At 38.1% G+C, this 23,930-nt stretch overlaps 2 protein-coding genes across 2 annotated transcripts in view; one reads left to right on the top strand and one right to left on the bottom strand.

Moving 5' to 3' along the window:
* The window catches only part of LOC145992314 (dipeptidase 1-like), a 246,471-nt gene that overhangs the window by 124,000 nt on the left and 98,541 nt on the right, over positions 1-23,930 (top strand). Inside the window, exon 2 of the mRNA XM_083128698.1 lies at positions 15,103-15,244. Within this exon, the coding sequence (XP_082984824.1) occupies positions 15,103-15,244 (142 nt within the window). The remainder of the gene's footprint in view (positions 1-15,102; positions 15,245-23,930) is intronic.
* On the bottom strand, positions 12,102-12,503 carry LOC145992315 (uncharacterized). The gene has a single exon (XM_083128699.1). It carries the CDS (start codon positions 12,501-12,503, stop codon positions 12,102-12,104), a length of 402 nt encoding a protein of 133 aa, XP_082984825.1.

Below are 23,930 nucleotides of genomic sequence, written 5' to 3'. Positions count from 1 at the left end.
AATGGCCGCAGTGTGTCGGTGGAGAATTGAGTAAGGCAAATGCATGCGCTGAAGCACGTTTGGACATGTTTCAACGTAAGCACTTCTACTTGAGTCACAAACTAAACGAGTCGTTCATTCCTGAGCAGCTGAGGAAGTAGTACCTGTCCGTGGTGTATTGTTGGCGGGAAGAAAATCCTCATAGATTGTGCCTCGAAACTTAAAATGATCAGAAACAACGTTAACTTCAAATTTTATCTCATCGTTTACATAATGAAGAAATGTTTGAAAAGGTCATTACCTGTGAAGAAACGCAGTGTTTTCAATAGTATCCGGAAACATTACGCCGACGCTGAACCTCGGCCGAAAAGGCTTACAGTTCAAAACAATGCTTGTGTGTTTCTTTTATCACAAGGGGATATTTCGGCATGAATTCCTTACACAAAAACAAATGGCGCAGCAACTGAGTTATTTGTGCTGACGAGGTTTAGGTAATCTGTGATGAGTAAAAACCTCAGAACTATGGTCTCAGAAGTGAATTCTTCACCACGAGAATGCTCCTGCGCACTATGCGATAAAAGGTTTTGGCTAAAATATCAATCATAGTTATCCATTTCACTAAGTTTCTTGCGCTTTTGGGGAATTTTTGTATCTTTCCAAAATTATGAAAGACTATACAAAGCAAAGATTTGCTGATATCCCGGACATCCAAGGCAATGTGACAACGTTACTTCACGGTATTAGGAAAAACAATTTTCAAGATTTATCCAGCAGAGTCATCATCGTCTGATGAAGTGGATAGTTTCACAAGAAGATTATTAAATATTTTGACAATGATAACTAGGATAATATACTCACCACAGCTACATAAATTGGAGTAAATGTGTGAGATTAAAATTGGTGAATGAGTTTTAAGATGGCCGACGAAAAATATACCTGTCTTAGATTTCAGGAATTCCAAAGTCTTCTGATATTCTTACATCTCTGTCTAGTCTACATTTGTCCAGATTACGAAAATGTCTGGCATCAATGTTAGGGTATTTCTTAAGCATTTATTAGGTGATGGTAGTCTTTAGCTTGTAACGTCGATGATTTACGTAAATAATTTGTCCCAAATCTAACTAACTTTTGATCATCATCGCCGCTACATTTTGTCGCAAAATTCCTTCCCGGTAATTTTCCCTCTCGATCGCGCATTTCGACCGTTAATTATTTATTTGTTTCTCCAGGCTCTCAATAGAGGGCATGAGCTATCGTCTCGAAACGCGCTCTGGTCGAGATAATCTTCCCGACTCTATGCCTCGATAAACAACTAGTTCCTTGACAGCAGCCATATACTCCACTTCCTTCGCCGAAATCAACAACCAGACCATTGCCGCACTAGACTTCTTTATTCAATTGGCAATCCATTCTCGCAAACTCCACGTTATACAAGTGACCACCATTTCTTCATTTTCAGACTGAGATGCTCATATGCTTATTTAGTGGTTATATGATGGTTTGGGAAACTCCGCAGAAGCTCCTACAGATTGACTTGACCCTTCCGTTTGATCATTGAGCAACTTACTACCCTTCCTCGTCGACTGTAGCTCTTTTCCAGTCTTACGGCGGACGCTCTACATGCTGACAAGGAAAGTGGAGAGCGGGGAAACGACCAATCCAGCGCGATAAAAACGCAGTAGCCTGCATAACGAGGTGCGCGCAGTACTTCCTCCCGCCACGTTATACCTTTCGGCGCCACGGCTGTTGTCTGGTTGGTCTGGAGCGTATTCTCCGCTCCCCACTTCCCTTGCCAGTATATAGAGCGCCCACCGTAAGAGTAGACAAGAGCTATAGCTATTTTGATGGGATAAAAATATATGTTGGAAGTAATGTGTGAAGTGAAGTGAAAAATAACTTAAAGTATCTTCAATACGTGTTGTCGGAACTTTTATTCTGTGCAAGGAAACTAACCGATATTTTTAAACTGTCGGAACTGGGTCCTTTAAATTAGCAGGTCGTCGTAATTACGTCATCTGCGCAATTGCTTTGCATCTGTGCTTTTTCTTCTGCTCGTGAGTAGTATAGACCTATAGGTGGGTTTCATGTCACGTCAGGATGCGCACAACCGCCATACCTACGGCAAATTTTACCACAATGCAACAGTTTATGACGTAGGTGAAACACACCTATAATAATTCTAGTGATGCACAAATTGACTGATGTGATAACTTTGAGGAATACTATACAAGATTTGAGAATAAAGCTGCAGCGAATTAACACTATAAAATTATATTCGACCGAAATAGCGACCTCCCACTTGATATCTGTTTTGCATAGAAAACAATTTGTGCGCTTGGTTATTGTGATTAATGAAGTGAAATTGAACGTACGGCGATCTTTTGCACAACTGTACGCAACGTTGCCAAAATTAATAGAAGTAAAAGTATCGTCAATTTTTTGCTCCTATTAAAATACCGTCATTATACCTTATATTTTCTCGAGCATCTAAATTAAGGCAGATTTCGTTGGTTCTGATGTTATTACATTTTAATACGAGTATCAAAGTTTTTTGTGCTATGAGCTGTATTTGTACTGGAATTCTATATTAAATTTTCAATGAACTCCTATGCGCTCATCTTTTATGATTGCTAAAATTAGTTGGTTATATGAGAGCGATATGTGTATTTTTACGCACAAAACAAACTTGATGTAAATATTCCAGATATTTTATATGTATTTATGTATAATCATGAACATCCGCAGGATTTCTTCCAGGGAGGGGCCAAGAAAGGTAATTCTTTTCCAGAGGTGGCAAAAAGGCAAATTTTCCCCCATAATAGTGATGTTCCCTCAAGAAACACTGCTTCAGTCAGAGATTATCATGTTCCTTCAACGCCCTTATAATAAATTACTATGACTCAAATTAAATTATGTTTGACATATATACTTTTTAGGTGGGCATTCATTTTCCAAGGGAGGGACATGACCCCCTTGCCCCCCTTCCGGACGTCGATGTGTATAATCAATATTAACTTTTCTAAATTGTGAAACTGAATGCGTGAATCTATTTGTAATCTGTGAACGCAAACTAAATTAAATGTTCCGTTATGTATTACAAAACGAATACTATTATTTATCAACTCTCACCTAACTTGTATTGTCGTGGTTATTAAGGTGTAAGTTCAGAAATTTTGAAACTCCGTTGCTATTGTGAGAACTCGTTTGGGTACGTCATTTGTCGATAATCCTCAGTCAAGTACATTTTGTAATCGGTTATTTTGCGTCGCGTGATTTCCCTGGGTTTTGGGTCCGATTCACGCTCATTTTTTACGACGACCAAGACACCCAACGCAAGCTATAGTGGGCTTTTGGGAACATCGGAAGGCCGAACTGGAGTGCGAAATCACTAAAGTTTTGATCAAAACAATTGCCACAAAATTAAATATCTTGATCCTAAATTTCTACAGTAACAATTGACCGCTTGATCACCATCATTCCAGGTATGGCCAAAATTTAATACAGGTTAAATGCTAACTTTGTATTCGTGTTCTCCATTCCTACACACCGTATCATGTCAAAACTGTGGCCAAAATTATGAGTAGTCAATTGTTTTACAATGAAATCCGTATAAATACATGCTCAGAAAAAGCAATTTGTGAATCGTATTTAACAACGATCTGGCCAAATTCACAGTTTCTCTTGGGAATTCCTAGGAAATGGAATTTAGATTGACTTCTCAATTACATATTTCCCAGAGATTAATTCATTGTTATTGCAATTTCTTTGTGCTCTTGGCGAATGGATTTGAGGAAAAGTTGGAACACAGCTTCCACTTTCAGTTGTGAGGTGCGTTTCATTTCATCTCTTCATCATATTCACTGTTAATTTTGTTATATAATTCTTAATTTGTATCAATGTAACATGTTGTACTATTTAGACCACTCAAAAATTTAATTATATTACACTGATAGACAGAGAGATTGTTAAATGTATATTTTGTTTGCTGTATTCTTTTGTTTCTTGATGTGGATCTGAATATATTACATGAGTTAAAATTAAAAATTAAAATTTTGATAAAATGTGTAAGGCATACTGCATACAGCTCAAATTTACATGAGGTATCAACTGTTATTTATAAAACGGTCTGAAGGTTGCAACACTAATCAAGTGAGCTTCAAAACGCAATTTTGTTATTTTAAAGATGACGCCTCCTATACACACTTGCACAATTTAAGAGGAGGTGAATTGCCCTCTGTAAGACTAAAACGTATAGAAATTTCTCGGCAAATGAAAACGCAATATCTCTGTGCATGCTTACCACAGAAGCAAGTTTATTAATGGAGGAGAAAGTTCGACAATGGCCTCAGTTTGCAGGTGGAAAGGCCTTCGCAGTGGCTCATCATTGACTGCACGTGGACCCCAAAGATTTATTCGTCTTAAGATACACAGGCACTAACTCAAAGTTAAAAATATATGTAGATCGGGAATAGGTCTCTGCTAAAATGCAGCAAACGTTTGCAACCCTACATACAGATATCTACTAGACAAGAAGAAAAACAAAACAAATTAAGATTTTCATTTGACTCTCCCTTGTAAAATTAGATACTCTGAATAAGATTTCATTTCGTTGTAATAGTTAAGATTATTTTATACAATTGGCCAGCATCAATTATTACCTCGTCACAGTTTCTTCCCGTGTAACTTTCTCTTTATATTGTGATATCTGGATACTATTGGGTTGGTGCTATTCAAATATCAGATTGCACATGTGGTGAAAACACTCCGGAACGTAAGCATTGGCACACCAAAATCACATGTGCTATGACTGAATATCACTACATGTCTATAGGACAGCTTGTCCAACTTGGTTTATCAGTAGATGAAGTGTAACGCTGTTGAATGGGCCTTATCATTGTAAAACATGAACAATTCACCACTTTCAGTGCATTTCCTGTAAGGTTAAAATCGAGACTTTCTTCTTGGCTTGAAGTGAATAACATTAACATCTCGTTTGGAGCAGGAATGACTAACGAATGCACCGTACGCAGGTGATATGCGATATTTCGTTCTGCTTATACGACTCTCGAAATGAGCTCCGTGCTCACCCACCTAACAACATTTTTTAGATGAGCTCGTGAAGATACAGTCGAAGCAGCCCCACTGCAATATGATATTGGTCTGCCAATTGAGATTTTATATTGATTGTGATCTATGATTCAATATTAAATTTCACCTATGATCCGAACTTGAAAGAAATGTCCATTCGGCAACAGGATATTATTTGAAGAGTATAAACAGTGTACAACGTATTTTTTAAAAAGCAATCCACGCTGTTCCAATGTGACCGATACTATTTTTCCTAGAAAAAATACATTGAAAAAACATGATATTTCATTGTACTTTCCTCGTTCCATTAACTTTTAATATCGTTCTACAACCAATTCATTTAATCTCGTAATCCTCTCTCTCTAGTCGGCCCTTGTGGCGGAGTGGTTAGCACATCGCGCTAACCGCTAGGGGTCCTGGGTTAGAATCGCAGCCTGGCGTGGATGTTTGTGAGTGTCCATTCATCAATTTCATCATGTCATCACTCATCTTCATCTTCGCAAATTAGTCAAAAAGTGGCACAAAAGCGAAGTAAAATAAAGCAAAAAAATTGTAATCCTCTCTACTTAAATTTTCCATTCTTTTAATCCATACACTTTTGCAAACATATTGTACAGAGAAGCACCAATATGCATTGTATGTGTTCATAAATAAGAAAAATAATCAAATTCTCATAAACATGGCCATGATAATGAGTCACACCACATAACTAATTACATGGACTGGTATTCCAGTCCTATTTTCCTTTTTATTTTTTCCCTGAAAATACGCTCTTTGTGTCTTTTCGCTTTTCTTTTTACTCTGCAGGAAAATGCATTGAAAATGTTCTTCCCCGTTTTAATTTCCGATCCAAGAGAAATAAATTAATATGTTGAAACCGTGATGAGAACATTACTAGAGTGGCGAGACTTCAAATCGAGCGGTTATTGGATTTTTACGATGTGGCTGCCCCCATTCAACAAATCGTTGGAAGGAGACGAGAGAGCTCCTATGAAAGCTCATATGTAACCAAAAAAGGAGAAAAAGGGTGGATAATTAAAACTGGAGAAAAACTGCCGTACCGCTGGTGTGGACCGCAAATTGGTGGAACAAGGGTCTAGTGCAGCATTTGGCAATGGTTTCCAATTACACGAATTAGCAGGTAAAGCTTTTACTAGTTGCATCGCAGTAGAAAGCTGTGTAAATTTTAATACTGTACCAAAACAGTGAAAAACTTTTGGAAGTCGTGCTTTCTTCTCTGCTTAGTTTAATTGAAAGCTTTTATTCCAGACTTAATTTAGACGGAATAGATTCAGATAGTACTATCTTGACAATGTGGTAATCACTTATGGAACCTGTAGAGAAATACAAAATGGGTATAACTGATCAAAAATGCATGGTATGAGAAAATATATTGTTATAGTAGTGGGTCTAAATGAAATGAACACACAGGAAATACTAACCATGAAAAGTCTCCAGAAATTGAATTCTATCGAATAAAGTAATTGGCAATTCCGCTTTGACGGGTGTGACTTTCAGATAAATTTACATTCCCTATTTAATTATTTTTATAACACCTTCAAATTTATAACTCTATCAGTTCATGTCATTTAATTTTCCTTGATGAAAGTTATTTAATTTCAGAATATTTCTCCCCCATTTCAATTTTCAGCTACAGAAAATACATTTTTGTTCTTGTGACGGGTGTGATACTTCCGAGACTTGACTTTAGAATGTTCTTCTGTCATTCAGAATACTCAGTGAAATATATTGGTTCACTGAAACAATTTTATTTCATTTTCACAAAGCAAACTTTACTCAACATTTGGATACTTTTAGTTTCTAAAAATTTTACTACACACTTTCTTATAAACATATTTTGCCTGTGATGGGTGTGACATCATGCACATTATTTACTTTGTTGTATTACGGAACAATGCCAAGCCTATGAACATTATTATAAATTCTTTAATTTCTCAAACTAAGATTTGTTTCAGAAATAAAGAGTGATACTTGAGATCATAAGATATAGATACAATCAATTAGACAATTAGAACAAATGAGAAATAATTTAGTTTTCTTATGGTAATGAAACTAAATTAAGTCCAGACACCACACATAAAGTCACACTTCTACTTAAAATATAATAGTAGTTTTGAAACAATATGTTTCTTAAAAGCCATGAAACTAATGTTTGTGTTAATAATTCAAAATTCTGCATAGTTTTCCCTTTATAATTTCACACATAAGTGATACTTTGAATAAAAAAAATTGACATTGTTTGTCTACTTTCACATGGAATTGCACTAATAATTGTGTAATAATTGTCCCGTTGCTAAACTTCAAGGATTTATTGTTACTACCTTGACATATCTTACACAAGCATATACCTGTCATTCAAACAAGTCTCAATCAATAATGATCATTGTCCACCTCTGTGTAGAATTGGTTAGCACAGCCTCCTGCCACGCCAGAGGTTTTGGGATCGAATCACGACCTGGCTGAGTGTTCTTTGTGAATATTCCTTCATCGATTTCATTATATCATCACTCATCCTTATCTGCGCAATTAGCCGAAGTAAAATAAACCAAATCAATCAATCAACAACAATCAGCAAATTGCTCAAAATGTCCACCATCATTAGAAATTGGTTACTCCCATTCAAAGTCAAATATTTCAAAAACCCTAACTCTTCACTGAAAAATTTCACTAGGAAATAATAACTAATTTGACGTGGCCACACCAGGTTAAAATACAAGTTGACCAAACACTTTAACATTCCTATAGGAAGCAAAATCCTTAAAATGATAGCTGTAAAAGATGGAGCTCTTGGTTCTATAAAAGTGCTACTAACACCCATAGGTCCTAATATTAACCAACCTGTAAAACAAGATATATATTAGAATAAGTGTACGTTGTTGTTAGGCTTAATTGAGCAGTTTATGATTTAAAATGCAAGGAGAAAACAGTTTATACAACCATTCATATGTAATGACGTCAATGCTACTAGATGACGTATCTTTGTGGTTATTGACTAACCTATAGATGCACCAGATATTCGAATTGGATATATTAAGCTTGCTTTTTTGAGACAAGTTGATATAATATTATTTTTTTTATAATGAATATAGGGTAACGGTAGTATAAGCTGGAGACGGATTTCTTAAAATTTACAGGAGAAAAGACGAGAAAGTACTTACGGAATTGCGTTCTTGGGGACTTTCTGAAGCCGGGGAAATTGTTTTTTAGAATCGTGCAACGCATTTTGCCTGTAAATAAGGTATTTTTCGTCAATCATGCATCTCCGTTGTACGATAACTCGTGCCGCCATTACCGTCGACTACGTGAATCAAATGTTCCGTGCGTTCGGTTATGTAACCCCCTCACAGTGTAGCAACCACGCGGTAATTTGACAAGATGACGTGTGAGCGAGTTTTTATTTTTTCCAATGTTAGGTAAGACTCTAGTTTACGTCCTTTTCCTAAGGAATACGTGTCATATATCGTTGGAAAGCTTATTTTATAAGGAATTCAACAACGTAAATCCCAAAGCGAGCAAAAATTTCCTGAAGGAGTAAATCGAGAAAAACCGATGTTGTCCGGATATGCGCAATTGAACGTACTGAGGAATTTTTTAGATGATGAAGCACATATTTAGGGCTGAAATGAGTGCTAATGGAACCTAACCTAACAGGCCTAACCTAACCTCGTAGGCATACCTCGACCCCGTGAATGGATAGTGGGGCTATCGTGAACAGAAAGTGTAAAAAGAAAAAGGTACTTACCCGAAGAGATGCCGGGTGCCGCACCGCGAACGCAAAGAAGCAATCACCATGCAGATAAGGACGTAAAGTAGAGTCTAGCCTCAATTTTTGCTTAAAAACCTTTTGTGAATAGTTTGTGCGGCATTTATCGGTTCATAAGTTTGGAAACACTGCACATCAGCTGACGATACTGCATATCAGCTGACGATAGACAACGTGAGTCAAAATTTGCGCGCCGAATTAGCAACGACCAATAAATGATTATAATGTTAAGAATAACGCTTTTTTCATGGGAAAAAAGTGATCCCCAGCTTGAAAAATCTTCCGCTATGCATATGAGGTAAGTAGCAATGATTTTTATTTGAAAACAAACGAGTTTAATGTGTCTCCGGCTTATACTACTGGTACCGAATAGAGTTACTATATAAAAAGGTATTTAAGAGCGTATTTGAACTTTGTGTGTAAAATTTATGTTAAAATGTATCTTATACGTTTAAAATGTATGCTGAGCGTAAACAGCCACATGTAAAGCTGTAAGTCAAATATTTTTTTTTTGAGTTGAGTTGAAGCCTTGACGTGCATGTGTTCTGTTCGAGTGCAGTTTCTTTTGTTGGTGGAAGTTTGGTTGGTAAAATATCTGTGTTATTTCCATCAGTGTTTCTTTTAACATGTGAAGTCGATCTAACACTTTCACTCTCTTACATCATTTGATTTATCAACTAAATATTAAATTATATACTCAATGTTCAATTCACTTCAGAGATCTAGGTTTACATGCATTGTACAGAGAAAAATGGCCAATGCATGTAATGTTTTACACCGATGGTTCTAAGAATAACAATGGTGTAGGATGTACCTATTACATCCCAGAGAAAAACATTTATCAACAATTTAGATTACCTATAGATTCATCTACTTTCACTGCGGAAAGTTACGCTCTATACAAAGCCTTACAATGTGGAATAGCTGAAGGTTTTTAAAAAAATCTTCTCCTTACAGATTCTCTGAGTGTTCTTCAAGCATTATCTATATCCTATCCCAAATTATATCATCAATCATATCTTAGTATTTTAATTAGGTAAATTTCTCGTATCGGACAAACGGCTGAAATTTGCTAGTTCATTTAATTTGAATATTCGTACTTACGTATTCTGCATTGAGAAACATTGCTGAATGTGGCATTTCGCTTATTTCACGGAAATAAGCTCTATGTGCGACATATCGAGTAAGTTTTCTTCGTTTCTTTTTGCCTTTGGTAACAAGCAAAATGGCGGTCACAGTTTCACTACCGTACTCGACATGCAGTGTTTCCACCCCACTGCACCCAAAAATACCTACGTAGCCCCACAAACCATTGACGCATAGCTCCACAAACCATTCATACATAGCCCCACGAACCATTTCCGGTAAGGTTAGGTTAGGTAGGGTCACTATAGGTTACAATAGTTAAAAATTGGTTTCGAAAAAAAAATATGCGTAGCCCCACACACCATTCTCGCATAGCCCCACGAACCATTGACGCATAGCCCCACGAACCATTGACACATAGCCCCACGAACCATTGACACATAGCCCCACAAACCATTTGCTGAAACGTACCTTCTTCAGTTACACAAACGCATGTTTGGAAACACTGACCTGGATTACGTCATCACACACAGGCTACATCCACCTGGAAGTAAATGGATGCAAGAGCTTTCGTGCATCGGTCACACATTTATATCGAAAAATAGATGATTTACCGGCAAAATTCAATGAACGATGCGAGAAAACACTTCCCCAAACTTCCACAAGTCTAAAGAAACTGCATTCGGTAAGTAATTTCTCCTGTAAATTTGAAGAAATCCGTTTGTCCGATACGAGAAATTTACCATTTAATTATTCAACAAATTCAATTTGCTTGCAAAAGAAACATTGACATAACATTTAGTTATGTTAAAGCACATAATATTAACGTAGGAAATGATCGAGTGGACTTATATGCTAAACAGGCCAGAGATTTACAACTCATAAGTTTCAATAGGTTAATGTATACTGATTTATTACCACGAGTGAAAATCAAAATTATGGAACAATGGAATGAATGGTGCAAGGATCAATTTAAGTTTGTGGGCAACACATATAGATGGATCGCAGAATTTAAGTCCTTTGGTTCAATTCGTGCACACTCCCACGGGAAGTCATAGTTTTTATTAATTGATTAAGAACATGACATGTACGTACACCAGCACATTTAGCAAAAAATAAATATAAAACTCAAGAATATTGTAAATGTGGCAATAATAATCCTGATGCTCAACATTTATTTCAAGAATGCTCATTTTTTTTCAGATCAACAAATCACACTCTACAAAGGTTTACAACGTTTAAAAATTTCATTTCCAATATCCCTCTCATCCATTCTAACAGATTTATCCAATTCATTAATATGGATGCTGTATGCATATTCTCGGAAATGTAGACTCGAAATATAAAGTAATGTTTATATATATATAGGAAGGGGACAATATGGAATACCATTTTGTTTTTGACCATTCAATGGCACATTTCTTGAAGAATATATGTGAGAAACTACCCTCTTCTTCCTTAATTAGTTCTTTAATAGAATATAAGGTTTAGACTACGTAACATTATAGTAAGTATTTGCAAATAACATTTTCCTAAAAGTTGACATGATTGCTCCAAAAGAAAACGGGGTACAAATATGGAATACTGGCAACATTGTGTAGAAAATGAACATATAAACACAATAAACACAATTGTAGTGAAAACATGAAATAAATGAACCCTGTAAAGTCACAAATAAGCAGTGGACATTTCAGTGGAAGTCTTATATGGTGATGAAGTCAGGATATGTTGATTTGGTGTTTTAAGTTCACTTTATGCACAGTAAGGCTAATCGGGACTGGACCTACAGTTTAAAGTGGGATTCGAACCACTATGTACCTCCACCGGAAGTCAGGATATGAGAGGTCCTTGCTTTCCTTCCCCTACTTCCTTGCCTCTTCTTAATTGTTACAGGAACAGGTGAGATGTCCCATGGGGTGGCCACTTCACTTCTAGCAGAAGGTCCTGCTCCATCTTCGGGTTTGGATCCAGAATCAAGCCCATTGCCAGCTACTGTCTCTAGGGTGACGTCATGTGTGGTGAAATAAGTTGTGTTCTTGTTGTGGTCTCCTTGACTACATGCAAGGAAATCTGCATCTGTAAAAACATTGGAATTCACTGGGTACAGTCCTGTCACACGAAACCCATCCACAGCAATCTCACCGGTCTGGCATTTGAGGTACGCCTAGAGTTCGGTGATGTCCATGTTTGTCAGTGGCCGACCATTCAGCCTCATCCAAATACGCACTTCCTCACTGTAGTACGCTTTCAAAGGACTCATGAATGTCCCGTCCAAGGGCTGCATCTTGTGAGTGGAGTGCGGAGGTAGACATGACATGCACACGTTGTCACGAGCCAAATTTACGACATCCAAATTTCTCGAATGCGTGTAATATCCATCTAAAATGAGGAAGACTGGCGACTCGGCTGATGGTTGTACCTTCTCTATGAAATGATGGAACCACATGGGAAACAGATTACTCTGTATCCACCCTGAGGGATCGCAAGCAGCAATGGATGCTGGTGGAGCTCCCCTCGAGGGAAAAATGTCATTGGAGGTACAAAGATCCCACTTGCACTCATGCATGTTACAATTGTAACAAGTGATCCCCGCTCTGCAGAACTGATCGCTCCTACTTGTCGTTTCCTTTTCAATGCAAGGACATAAGTGTTGGGTAGGATTGGCAATGAAGCCAGTTGTAGTGCGCTCCGCGAAGGACTGTAAACCATTCCTTTTGCTAACAATGAACACACACACAAGAAACAAACATACCAATCCGCTTTCTTTCCAGCGGAGAGAGAATACACTATTTTTGACATGAAATTCTATGTACCGTTTGAGGTAGTTTAATTTCTAATACAATTGACAATGTACGATGCAAATCCGATTCACTTAGAGCCATTTGAGTCGTTTGAGAAACTTTTATAAACAACAAACTCATTGCTTCCACGTTAATTTTTGTACATAAATGGGGTATAAATATGGAATACTACTATTCCATATTTGAACCACTGTTACCTTCGAGTATCGAGGGCCAAAAGTGTATTCAAACTCAACTCAACAATATACGCAAAATACCAGAATAAAGCCTGATTGATATCCTACAAAACTGTATACCATGTATTTTCATTCTGTGTACTAATAAGAAACACAAGGCAAAAGGTACTTATCTCCAAACTTTTCACGTTGGGCGGGAACCACAACAATCGTTCTAACGCGCCCTGTTGCAACCTCGGGATGCAAAGTAACTGCTTTCTGTGGTGGTGAGGGACACTGCCCAGCATTTCACGTAGTTCTTGCTAGAGTGCAGTACTTACCAGGCGAGATATAATGGTATTTCATATTTGTACCCCTATTTCATATTTGTCCATCTTCCCCTATATATTTAAAAAAAATAAGAAACAGCAAAAGGACAAAAAGAAGTGAATTATTCATAATAATAGTTTAATATTTGTGATTCTGATTAATTTGTGAGACTAACTATCAATTTTAGAAGAAAACATTAAAACAAATAATAAACAATAACGATGTCCAAAGAGTCGACAAGATAATGCTGACAGGGACAGTTAAAAAGAAGAAGACGAAAAATTAACATGTGAAGTGCCTGTAGAGTACGAATATTGGTGGTAGCAGAGTTTATATCTAATCGAGAATAGTGTAGTATGGAGGAAATGTTTCATATCTGTCCCACGTACGAAGTGGCCTCGAAGCTGGTTGATTATGTCTGTCTTTGCCACTAAAAGGTCGTTTATATATTCACTAAAGGCCGGAGAAACATAGCAATGTTATTTTGTAATGGATGTAAGGCATTCCACGAAAAATAATCGTACTCCATGTACCCCGGCGCCCACCCAGCGTCGAATAACATGGGTACCTGGGGGAAACCCTGGGGGGTAAAGGCGGTCAGGGGCGTGATGCTGATCACATCACCCCCACTCACGACCGGATCAAGAAAGTGTGGGGCGTTACCCCCACACCCCCTATACGCCTTCATGGCGTGGTGCTATGCACAGGGGAGCACTTTACTTTACTTTACTCCATGTAAATAACAATGTGACTTATTCTGAAAATTATGAGTGTCTTTAGTTGCATTAAGCTTTAAATACTTGTGAATGCATATTTGACCAACAAGAATAATTAGCATTTGCAGTACATATGATTCACAGACAAATGAAGTAAAAATTGGCTACATTTTTAAAGAGTCACAGACGTAACACAATTTTGTTAATGCGTTTCATGCATTCATGCTATGTCATCATATTCAAGTTGTTTTTCATTTGTTAGCAAATACCACAAAATAATTTATAATTCTTTTGAATCATTTCAATATGAATATCTAAATGCAATCCCATGTCTAGAACCTTACATTTTAGGTGTAATTTCACACACATGAAATGCCCCATTTACCATATTTGTGTACAATATCACACCATTAATTATGCATTGCTGTACTGTATTCATCAAAAGTTTTAAAAGTTTATACTTTGTGACCTCTCTTCAAGATTCAAGAATTCGGTTACAGCAAATTCAATGGGATAATTTTATTTACTAGTAATTTAATTCGCATTAATTGAATAGTATGGTTTCTGCGATTATAATGCCAACTCTTCTAAAACTGAGTTCGCTTCAAACAACGCATGTACAGTGGTATCCATGATTATTACCGTGCAAATTGTCCATGACTATTTTCATTAATTTTTCTCTTACATCGTATGTGTTTTTAAGTAATGGATTTTTATGTATGCTGGTACAGAAGTTGGTAAAAGCTTGTTTTGAGTTTTCTATTAATTTTTGAAACTCTTGTTGGGTCAAATAAAGTGCACGAGCATGGTGATGGACAATTTGCACTGCATTACTCATGGATCCTACTGTAACACAGAGAGCAGTTCTTCGCAGTGGTCGGTGAGAAACGTCCCTGTTTATGTTTTAAAAAATGCCTTTAAAACAAGGTGTAGACACGAAATAACAATAAACATGTCTCCAAAACCATATTATAGAATCCCATTAGTTTTATAGACCTGCTTATTGCAAAAACAAATCCAATAAAGATAATAAATGCTCTTTCTTCTTACTGTACATGTTGCTTGACCTTATATATCGTGGATAAATATAATGTGTTGACGCCTTAAGGAAATTTAAGTCACTAAAGAGTCTTTTTGACAAAATTACCTTCTTTTTTTTTCAGATGTGTCCAATCAAAACCGTTTGTTGCTGCCAAGAATGCAAGTTTCACAGAGAAGGCTCGTTGCTGTTGACCTCCTCTGACCTTCATGACCTTCGTCTACTTTCGGCCGGCTGCCGGGAGATTCCCCGCCTCTCCCCGGAAGGTAAGCACTGATTGATTGATTTGGAGTTTTAAGTCAACTTTATGCACAGTAAGGCTAATCGGGACTGGACTTATAGTTTAAAGTAGGGTCCGAACCAATTGTGCCTCCACCTTGTATCAAACCGGGACCCCTTGATTACAAGGCAATGACGCCACCACTGCTCCATCGGGGAGGCCGTGGGAGGTAAACGGACGGGAATATTCCCATTTTTATTCCTCCCTATTAAGTTACCCAACCCCCTCTTCAAACTGCTTAAACGTATCGCAAAGTAGTCGTAAGGTGGAAGGACTGTGTTCATTGGTCTATAAACGCAAGAACCCAGACATTCAATATTTTTTTTCATAAAAAAGGGAGGCCTCCCCGATGGCGCAGTGGTAGCGTTGTCGCCTTGTAATCAAGGGGTACCGGGTTAGATACCCGGTGAAGGCACACGTGGTTCGGATCCCACTGTAAACTGTAGGTCCAGTCCCGATAGCCTCTCTGTGCATAAAGTGGACTTAAAACTACAACTCAAACCAAAACCAAATAAAAAAGGGAACGTTTTTGTGGCTGCTTATTTATAATATTGAAATCAACGATAATGTTTGTTTAAAGGAAGTGCATAGAACTTCAACAGAATCATTTACATTAGAAACACCCTACGGACTATTATCAGTAATTAATAAATGATTAAATTATTTAGTTCTACTTACATCGTTCGGAATTTAGAAAATTTACATATTTACCGAGAAAGAATCCTATTCAAATATCCAAGTACATATTTATATCACAATTTTATGAAGCTCTAGAAATAAGTCAATAGGTGGGTTTCATGTGAGGTCAGGATGTCGTTTGCAAGGAAATATCCACCACGGAGCGTTTCGTTACATGTGCATCAACTGTACAGTGACCAGCAATACAAATGGGAAACCTAAATCCTGAAATACTTTCTTCCCTGCAAGGCGTTATGCGTGTTCTGTAACTCTACGACGACAAGTGGATTTTACTAACAAATTTTCAGTGACAAGTTCTGTCTCCGCCGTAAAGTTAAGGAACACACATAAGGCCTTACAAAGAAACGAGTATTTCAGGATTAAGGTGTCCCATTTTTATTGCTGGTGAGTATACATTTGTTTTAAATCACGAATGTCTGTGTTAGCGTCTCCCGCTTGATCCGTATACTTACAAGAACTGGCCTCAATCATGGCTGCTCGATGCCACAATGCTAAAGTTTGTGACGTAGTTGAAATACACCTATAGCATGTCTTCAATTGACCACTACGACAAAATCTCACCACTACAAGCGGGCTTCAGGAAAGGGTACAGCACGGTAGACAACATATTCATATTACAAACACTAGTACAGAGGAAAATTAAACAGAAGCGGGGGAAATTATACGCATGTTTCATTGATTTTGAAGAAGCATTCGATAAAGTTCATAGGAAAATTTTGTGGGGAAAATTGTATGAGAAGGGAATGTCCGCGCGCATGATCAGAGCACTGCAAGCAATATATGCGAGGGTAGAATTCGGAATAAGATGCGAAGGAAACCAAGTCTCGGCAGTGCAGCCTTCGCTCAGGGGGCTCAAACAAGGATGCATCCTATCACCAGTGCTATTTTCACTGTTCATAGATTGGGTAGCGCATGAAATTAACATGGACCAGGATTCTATCCCATGTATAGGAGTGCAAAGTATACCAGTCCTTATGTATGCAGACGACATAGTCATCTTGTCCGAGACAATAGAGGGTCTTCAAAGGGGCATAGATAGCATATATGAGGAGTGCATCAAATATAAAATGAAGGTAAACATTAAAAAGACAAAAATCATTGCTTTCAAAAATGGCTACATATTTAGCAGACAGGAGACATGGACATACGGGGGGATTTAATCGAGCGGGTTAAAAACTTCACATACCTGGGGGCAACACTCTCCATGACAGGGAGTTGGACACACCACATAAGGGCAAGAAAAACTAAAACCAAATTTGCAATAGAACAAGTCATAAGGACAATAAATAAGGCACTTCAAATGCCTTTCCCGGTCATTCAAAACCTCTATTCATCAATAGTATTAGGTACATTGAACTATGGAATAGAACTGTGGGGGTTAAGGGGGGACAACACAATAATTGGCATACAAACAGAATTTTATAATAGAGTAATGGGCGTAAGCAGAGGCACTGCCAACTGTGGGATTCTTAAGGAATTGGGCCTGAACAGAGACGCGGTACAAGCACAGATGAGGGTTGTTAAATATTGGATGCGATTATCACAAGAGGCCAAACTACGCCGAGGGGACAATGTTTGGAAATACAGACAAGGGAGGAAAACGTTTACAGCTGGGGTCTGGAAGAGAAAAATCTCTTATATAATAGCAGAATGGGTTGGGTATGGGAAGAGGGAGGAAGGGGGGGGGATCTCAACAGAAAATCAAATCAGAGACAGGTTACTTGACATAGACAGAAAAGAAATGATAGCAGACGGCCAAACAAAACCTCAATCAGGGAACAGCTACGAGTAAGAAAATGGGAGAATGCGAAATATATCCAGGTTGTGGGAAAAATTAAAGAGGCGCGCTTGCATGGTTCAGATTAGGGGGATGGAAACAACTAAGAAAGAGAAACGAAGCAGGGGAAACGATATGTCCTTTGTGCGAGGGGGAGGAGACGGACAAGCATATCCTACTGAACTGCCCTTCTACACGTGACCTAAGGGACAAATGGATGAAAAACTTAACAGGTAGGGAATGATAGAAGTGGTAGACGACAGAATAAAGATAAAGGAAGCGGGGCAGCAAGTGGGGAAATACCTGGGAGAAGTAAGAGAACGGCGGGGGAAAGCCATTAGAGAAGGCAGCGAAATGAGTGATCATGCTCCAGCCGAGCCATCTTTATAGTGTAAGTGTGTATAAAGCAAAATGTATGCGTGTTTTGGTGAGAGTGCAGGAAAAGAGAAGTGGGGAGAAAGACTGGAAGAAGAACTGCCGAGGGAGGGGAAGAATGTGTATATAGGGGACAAAATAAGAGACAGCTTAAAAGAAAACTAAATGTAACAAAATAGTGTAGAAAAATCAAAAATATGTAGCGCGTACAGCCTATGGCTCGCACAAAAAGAAAATAAATCTAATTCTACAAAGAATGCTCCCCACTTTCTCGGTGCTTGATATTGAATGATACTCATTCTATGTTTCCCAAAAAAGTAATGGGTATGTGTGGGTATTTACTACTGCTCAAAAGGAATATATCTTAATACCTGAGAAAGGCATATAAACAGGGATGCCCATCGCCCCCAAATTATGTCACAATCTTCGTAAGATATTTAATTACGACAGCGTGTCTACTACTACCCTATTACTGAAACTCTCTATTTATTGGCTTTAATGAATACCTTTCTTAATCAACCAACTGTCCAATTCTTGGTTTTCTTCATCTAACGCATTAAATATGGTGCATCCAGTAGCAAAAGTAACTTGGATCCAGCTAAAGAAAATGTAGCCTATTAGAAGAACATATATTCCGATTCCCCCTGTCTCATGGCAACTATTGCAGAATGGTACCAAGGAGTAATTTTCTTTTGCACATATTGTAGAAAAACATATACTTGGCTGTAGGCACAAGTTTCATTTATTACTGCGACGGACTAAATACAATCAGATTAAATTTATTAGATTGAACCCAACAACTACGACTCAATAACTGAGTCTCAACGATCCTGAAACGTTGAATATGTCATTGGTTTGAATTATTTATTTTGATACACTTTGCCTAGTAACGCTGGTGACGCGTACAGATTGCTGGAGATTAAAATTTTATACCTTCGGATTTCAAATAGGATTTCAAATAATTTACAACTAACAATAACCCCTTTTCATAGCAACAGCATTAACCCAAATTACACATGTGAAATTCCCCCCTTCTGAAAGAGAAGAATTAATCATTTAAACGTTTTCATAAACATCAAATACAAATGGAAGAAAATGTTTTAGCACGTAAATATGAACACCAGAAACAGTAAACTTGTTTATTGTTTTCAATTTAACACATATTACCTGCGTATGAATGCATCGACAATTTGTCCTTATTAAGTTAAGAGACATAAAATAAAGACTGTCGATACATGAACGAAAATTTACCCATCAAAGTCATTTAACATGCACCATTAATACCATATAAGGAATTACAAAAATCCTAATTACCTTTTATTTTGACATTGAACCAATTTTGGAACATGTTCCTAGCATATTTTGACTAGAGCTGTGCGTTTCTTGCACGAAAATAAATCGTTTTACGTGTGCACATAGCCCTTATCAGACATGGCGTCGATGGCCATTTTGTAGATAACGCATGGTCTGTGACGTGTACTAGTACCGTTTCCCGTAAAATTCAACACACGCGAGATAGCTATCTCATAAACAACTTTGCTTAAACGTTGTAAACACGATCTTCGAGAATTTTCTTTCTCTCAAAGTCACTTAAGATAATTAATTTCCTCACCTGGTGTGTCGGGAACGACGAGTCCAGTAAGCACGAGTCCACTCTTACCTCTCTCCTCCCGAGAGCTCCATTCCTTTCCAACACTTATTTTTGCGATGTGCTTTCACTTCATGCTATTAACTGCCGTTTTGTCCTAACTGCCGATGTAAGATTCCTCCCTAAAGCACGGAAACGATTCTGATTTTCTCCACTGTAGTGACATTGCTTTGTTCACTCCATGTTTTTCTTCCGGAAGTCCTTCTCCACCGCTGCACACCCCTATCGATCACTGTTCGTCATATTTGCAGAGCACATTTGTCTTTACCAAACAACAATTTTTTATGATTTAAATACCACACGATAACAGATATATATATATGCGTTAAAGAACCCAGTGTAATGCTCAATAAGATAAACTTTTTGCTGATAATTAACCAAAGGCATCTCGACCAAAACGCTGTATATTTTATGATTTTGCGCCATAACAGCGAATTGCCCATGCGTGCAGTGACCGACACATCAAAATGTCCTTGTGCATAAGGAAACCGCGAGAAAATCGGGTCTCAAACAAAGGAATTTACAATTCAACTGCGCACAACGGTCAGAGCCATCTAGCGATTCTTCGCGTAACTATTAAAGCAACAAAGTTTTCATATTGCATAGGCATTCCACCTATCGTGAATTCTTTGCACTTGACGAGTTCATCGTCTTTGGACCTGAGTTGGGCTATTTTACCCCAGCAAAACACACACGAAACTTAAGTTTCCAGTATACCTTATGACAGTTCGTCATAAATGGCGCCCAACATAGGGCTGAACCCTCACATAATACTTTTGTTACAATACTAAGATTAGACTTTCATCACATAAACATTCATGTTCTACATATCCACTAATATACATATTTAATATATACAGACATATTACTTTATTGTTTACAATATAAAACATCCCGGATCACCAACTCTGGTGACTACATCATACTCCAGAAAGAAGGAACCCCGCATGTGTTTTGGCGTCTTGTAGAACATAGTGGCTTGTATATTTTTGGTTGGAGCAGGAAACAAATGAATGCCTAGGCCCACCGCAACATTATACTTACTTGACTATTAGCCCGCCGCAAGCATAACCTAACTTGACCTTTACCGCATCATACCTGCCCTCACCCGCAAACTCAACAACACCCCCATGGAACTACCTAAACAACTCCTAATTCGCTTCTGGATTCATTCTATCTGAGCTAATCACTATTTAAAGGCGTAGTAAGAGCCTTGTGTGCTACTACCCTAATGAGCTGCAGTTGGTATTTTCTTTGACCTGACCACAACAACGATGCAAATAGTGGTGTTCCAAATATTTGTGAGATGAATACCCTTGAGCAATCTATCATAGAAAATGTCTTATCTTATTTTGGAGCAATCAGGAAGATTTCAGGCTCATCTCGCATGCTAGTACGCCGCAGAAATTTCACCTACTTGGTCAACTCGCCCGCCGCAGGCTCAATCTCACTTTACCCATACGAGAAATTTTAACCTTGCTTTTCCCCTACCCCCTCCTTATTTGCACTGTTCTTAACTAAAACGTCCGATTTACAGCTAAACCCCATCGTCTGTAGCATTTCATCCACACCTTCCAAATTCAAATTTAGTAATCTTTTCACCCAAATTTTTACCTTGTCATCTGAACAATTCCAAACTTTACAATTTTCTATCGACTGGTGATCTAATTTTTCTCCTGTCACACAATCTATCAATGAAAGCGTGGAATCTTTACTGTTCTTAACACAAAGATAAGGGCCGACAAAGAGGTCACAATATTTTCTTATCACCTTATCTCCGGTACCACTTAAGGTCTGATTCTTAACAAAGACTAGCTTTCCCTCTTCGACTACAGGTTTAGCATCCATCTTAGCATTTTGTTGCTTCAATTTATTTTGCCTTTTACTGAGGCTAGACAAATTCGCCATAACTAGCTTGTCATTCCAAGTGACATTGTTAGCATCGACCCCCAGAGTCGGTATATCGGTCAATCTCTTTGTCATGTTTAATCTCAACTCCATTGGAGAATATCCTGTTTGTGACGAAATGGAGCCATTCAGAAGGCGCAGAGCTTCAGGTACTCTTTCCGGCCATTTGTTATGATTGGAATTACAGAGTATTCTCATCAAACGGTTCAACTCCGAATGATAGCGCTCTACCCAATTTGAGCTCGGATGGTACACCGGAGTGTAAACAAGTTGTACCCCCCATGTTTTCATTGCATTCTGAAAAATTTTCGACTTAAATTGTGGCCCATTATCCGAAACTAACCTCTGAGGAATTCCCAAATGAACAAAGTACACTTTTGACAATTTATTCACAATGGTATTGGCATTGCTATTAACCACCGGGTATGCCACCAAATACCTTGTTGCTGCATCTAGAACCGTAAACAAAAACCTTTCTCGCTTAGGCCCTAGCGCAAACGGACCCTGCAGATCAATAAACAAAATCTCCCCCGGCATGTCTGTGAAATGAGACCTTGCAACAATTTTAGCCGGATGTTTATTCGGTTTTGTACGCTGACACAACTCACAGTTTTTTACATACGACTTAATATCAGATTTCATCCCTTGCCAGTAGAAAACCCGATATAAGTGAGATAAAGTTTTGGCAACTCCGAAGTGTCCCATGTCATCATGTCCAGCCACCAAAACTTTATTTATCAATTTGACAGGAATACATATCCTGTGACGCGAAACATCATGGAAGTCTTTAATATAAAGAACATCATCATTTAAGCAGTATGTTCGATTCCAAGATCTTGAGCGAGAATTGATCCTTTGACTTACCCCCTTAAGATGATCAGTAATTTCTCTCAAAACCACGTCGTCACTCTGTAAATCAATCAACTCCTCCTTGGTGAAAATCTTCTGATTTAAATGTGTAACTACAGAAATATTTACTAAAAATTGAGAATCAGGTGTATCTGGAAAGTTTCTACTAAGGGTGTCTGCCAAGAGGTTGTCCGAGCCCTTGCAATATTGCACGACGAATGAATACTGTTGGATCTGTATAAACCATCTTGTCAGCCTGGCATTCCAAGAATGTGCAGATTCTAACCACGTGAGTGATTTGTGGTCAGTGACAACCACAAATTGTCTACCCTTAAGAAATGTAGAAAATTTTTCGATCGTATACAGTATAGCCAGAACTTCGATCTCAGTTGACGTATATGACTTTTCGTACGTTCTAAGCAACCTGCTGACGAATCCTAAGGGTTTCATTTCCCCATCCGTAATCTGGTAACAAAAGCCCCCTATCCCCACAAGAGATGCGTCCGTTTGAATATAGAACGTTTTCTCAAAATCTGGAAAGTTAAGGGTCACTTCATGGACTACCAACGCCTTCAGGTGCATAAAAGCTTGTTCAGCTTGTGTGGTCCAATGCCACTTCGTCTTAAGTTTCAATAGTTCATATAACGGTTGTGCCACCATGGCATAATTAGGAATATACTTCGCTAACCAGTTGAAACATCCCAGAACCCTTTGCAACTGTTTCAAGTTCTCAGGTTTGTGTAGGTTGACAATGCTTTCGACGTAGGAAGGATCTTTCTGGAAACCCTGTGTCGTGATTATATGTCCCAAAAACTTCAACTCTTGCACCGCAAACCTACATTTTTCTAACTTCAACGTAAAACCCGCGCATTTTAATCTTTCCAAGACCAGACTGACGTGCCTTAGATGTGAATCAAAATCTTTAGATTTGATGATGATATCATCTACGTACACCACAACAAAATCTAAAAATGATCCAAGTACCCTATTCATGACATCCACGAACACAGCCGTGCCGTTCACCGAACCAAACACAACTCTTTTAAATTGGTACAGAATACCCTCAAATGCAAATGCCGTGAATTTACGACTGTCGGTATGTAAAGATACCTGCCAATAAGCGTTTCCTAAGTCCAGCGAGGTGAAGAATTTACAGCCTAAAAATGAAGTCAACAGATCGTTAATCTTCATTGGCGTAAGTTGCATGAGTTTAACGTGTTGATTAACCTTTTTCAAATCTACACATAATCGTATCCCACCATTTGGTTTTGGAACCACCAGTAGAGGCGAACGATATTCGGACTGTGAAAGCTCAATCACCCCCCAAGCCAACATTTGGTTCAAATGATCCCTAACCTTATCCCGGTAAGCATAAGGAATAGGGTAATTCCTCGCCACGATTGGTTCAACAGTGTC

This window comes from Lepisma saccharinum, chromosome 9 (assembly GCF_977018435.1).
Source record: "Lepisma saccharinum chromosome 9, izLepSacc3.1, whole genome shotgun sequence".
NCBI lineage: Eukaryota > Metazoa > Arthropoda > Insecta > Zygentoma > Lepismatidae > Lepisma > Lepisma saccharinum.
The sequence above is the reverse complement of the archived record's forward strand: the minus strand, read 5'-3'. Positions and strand labels throughout refer to the sequence as shown.

Coding starts and splice junctions, on each gene's coding strand:
- LOC145992315 (XM_083128699.1), bottom strand. CDS start 12,503: ATGCATGAGTGCAAGTGGGATCTTTGTACCTCCAATGACATTTTTCCC.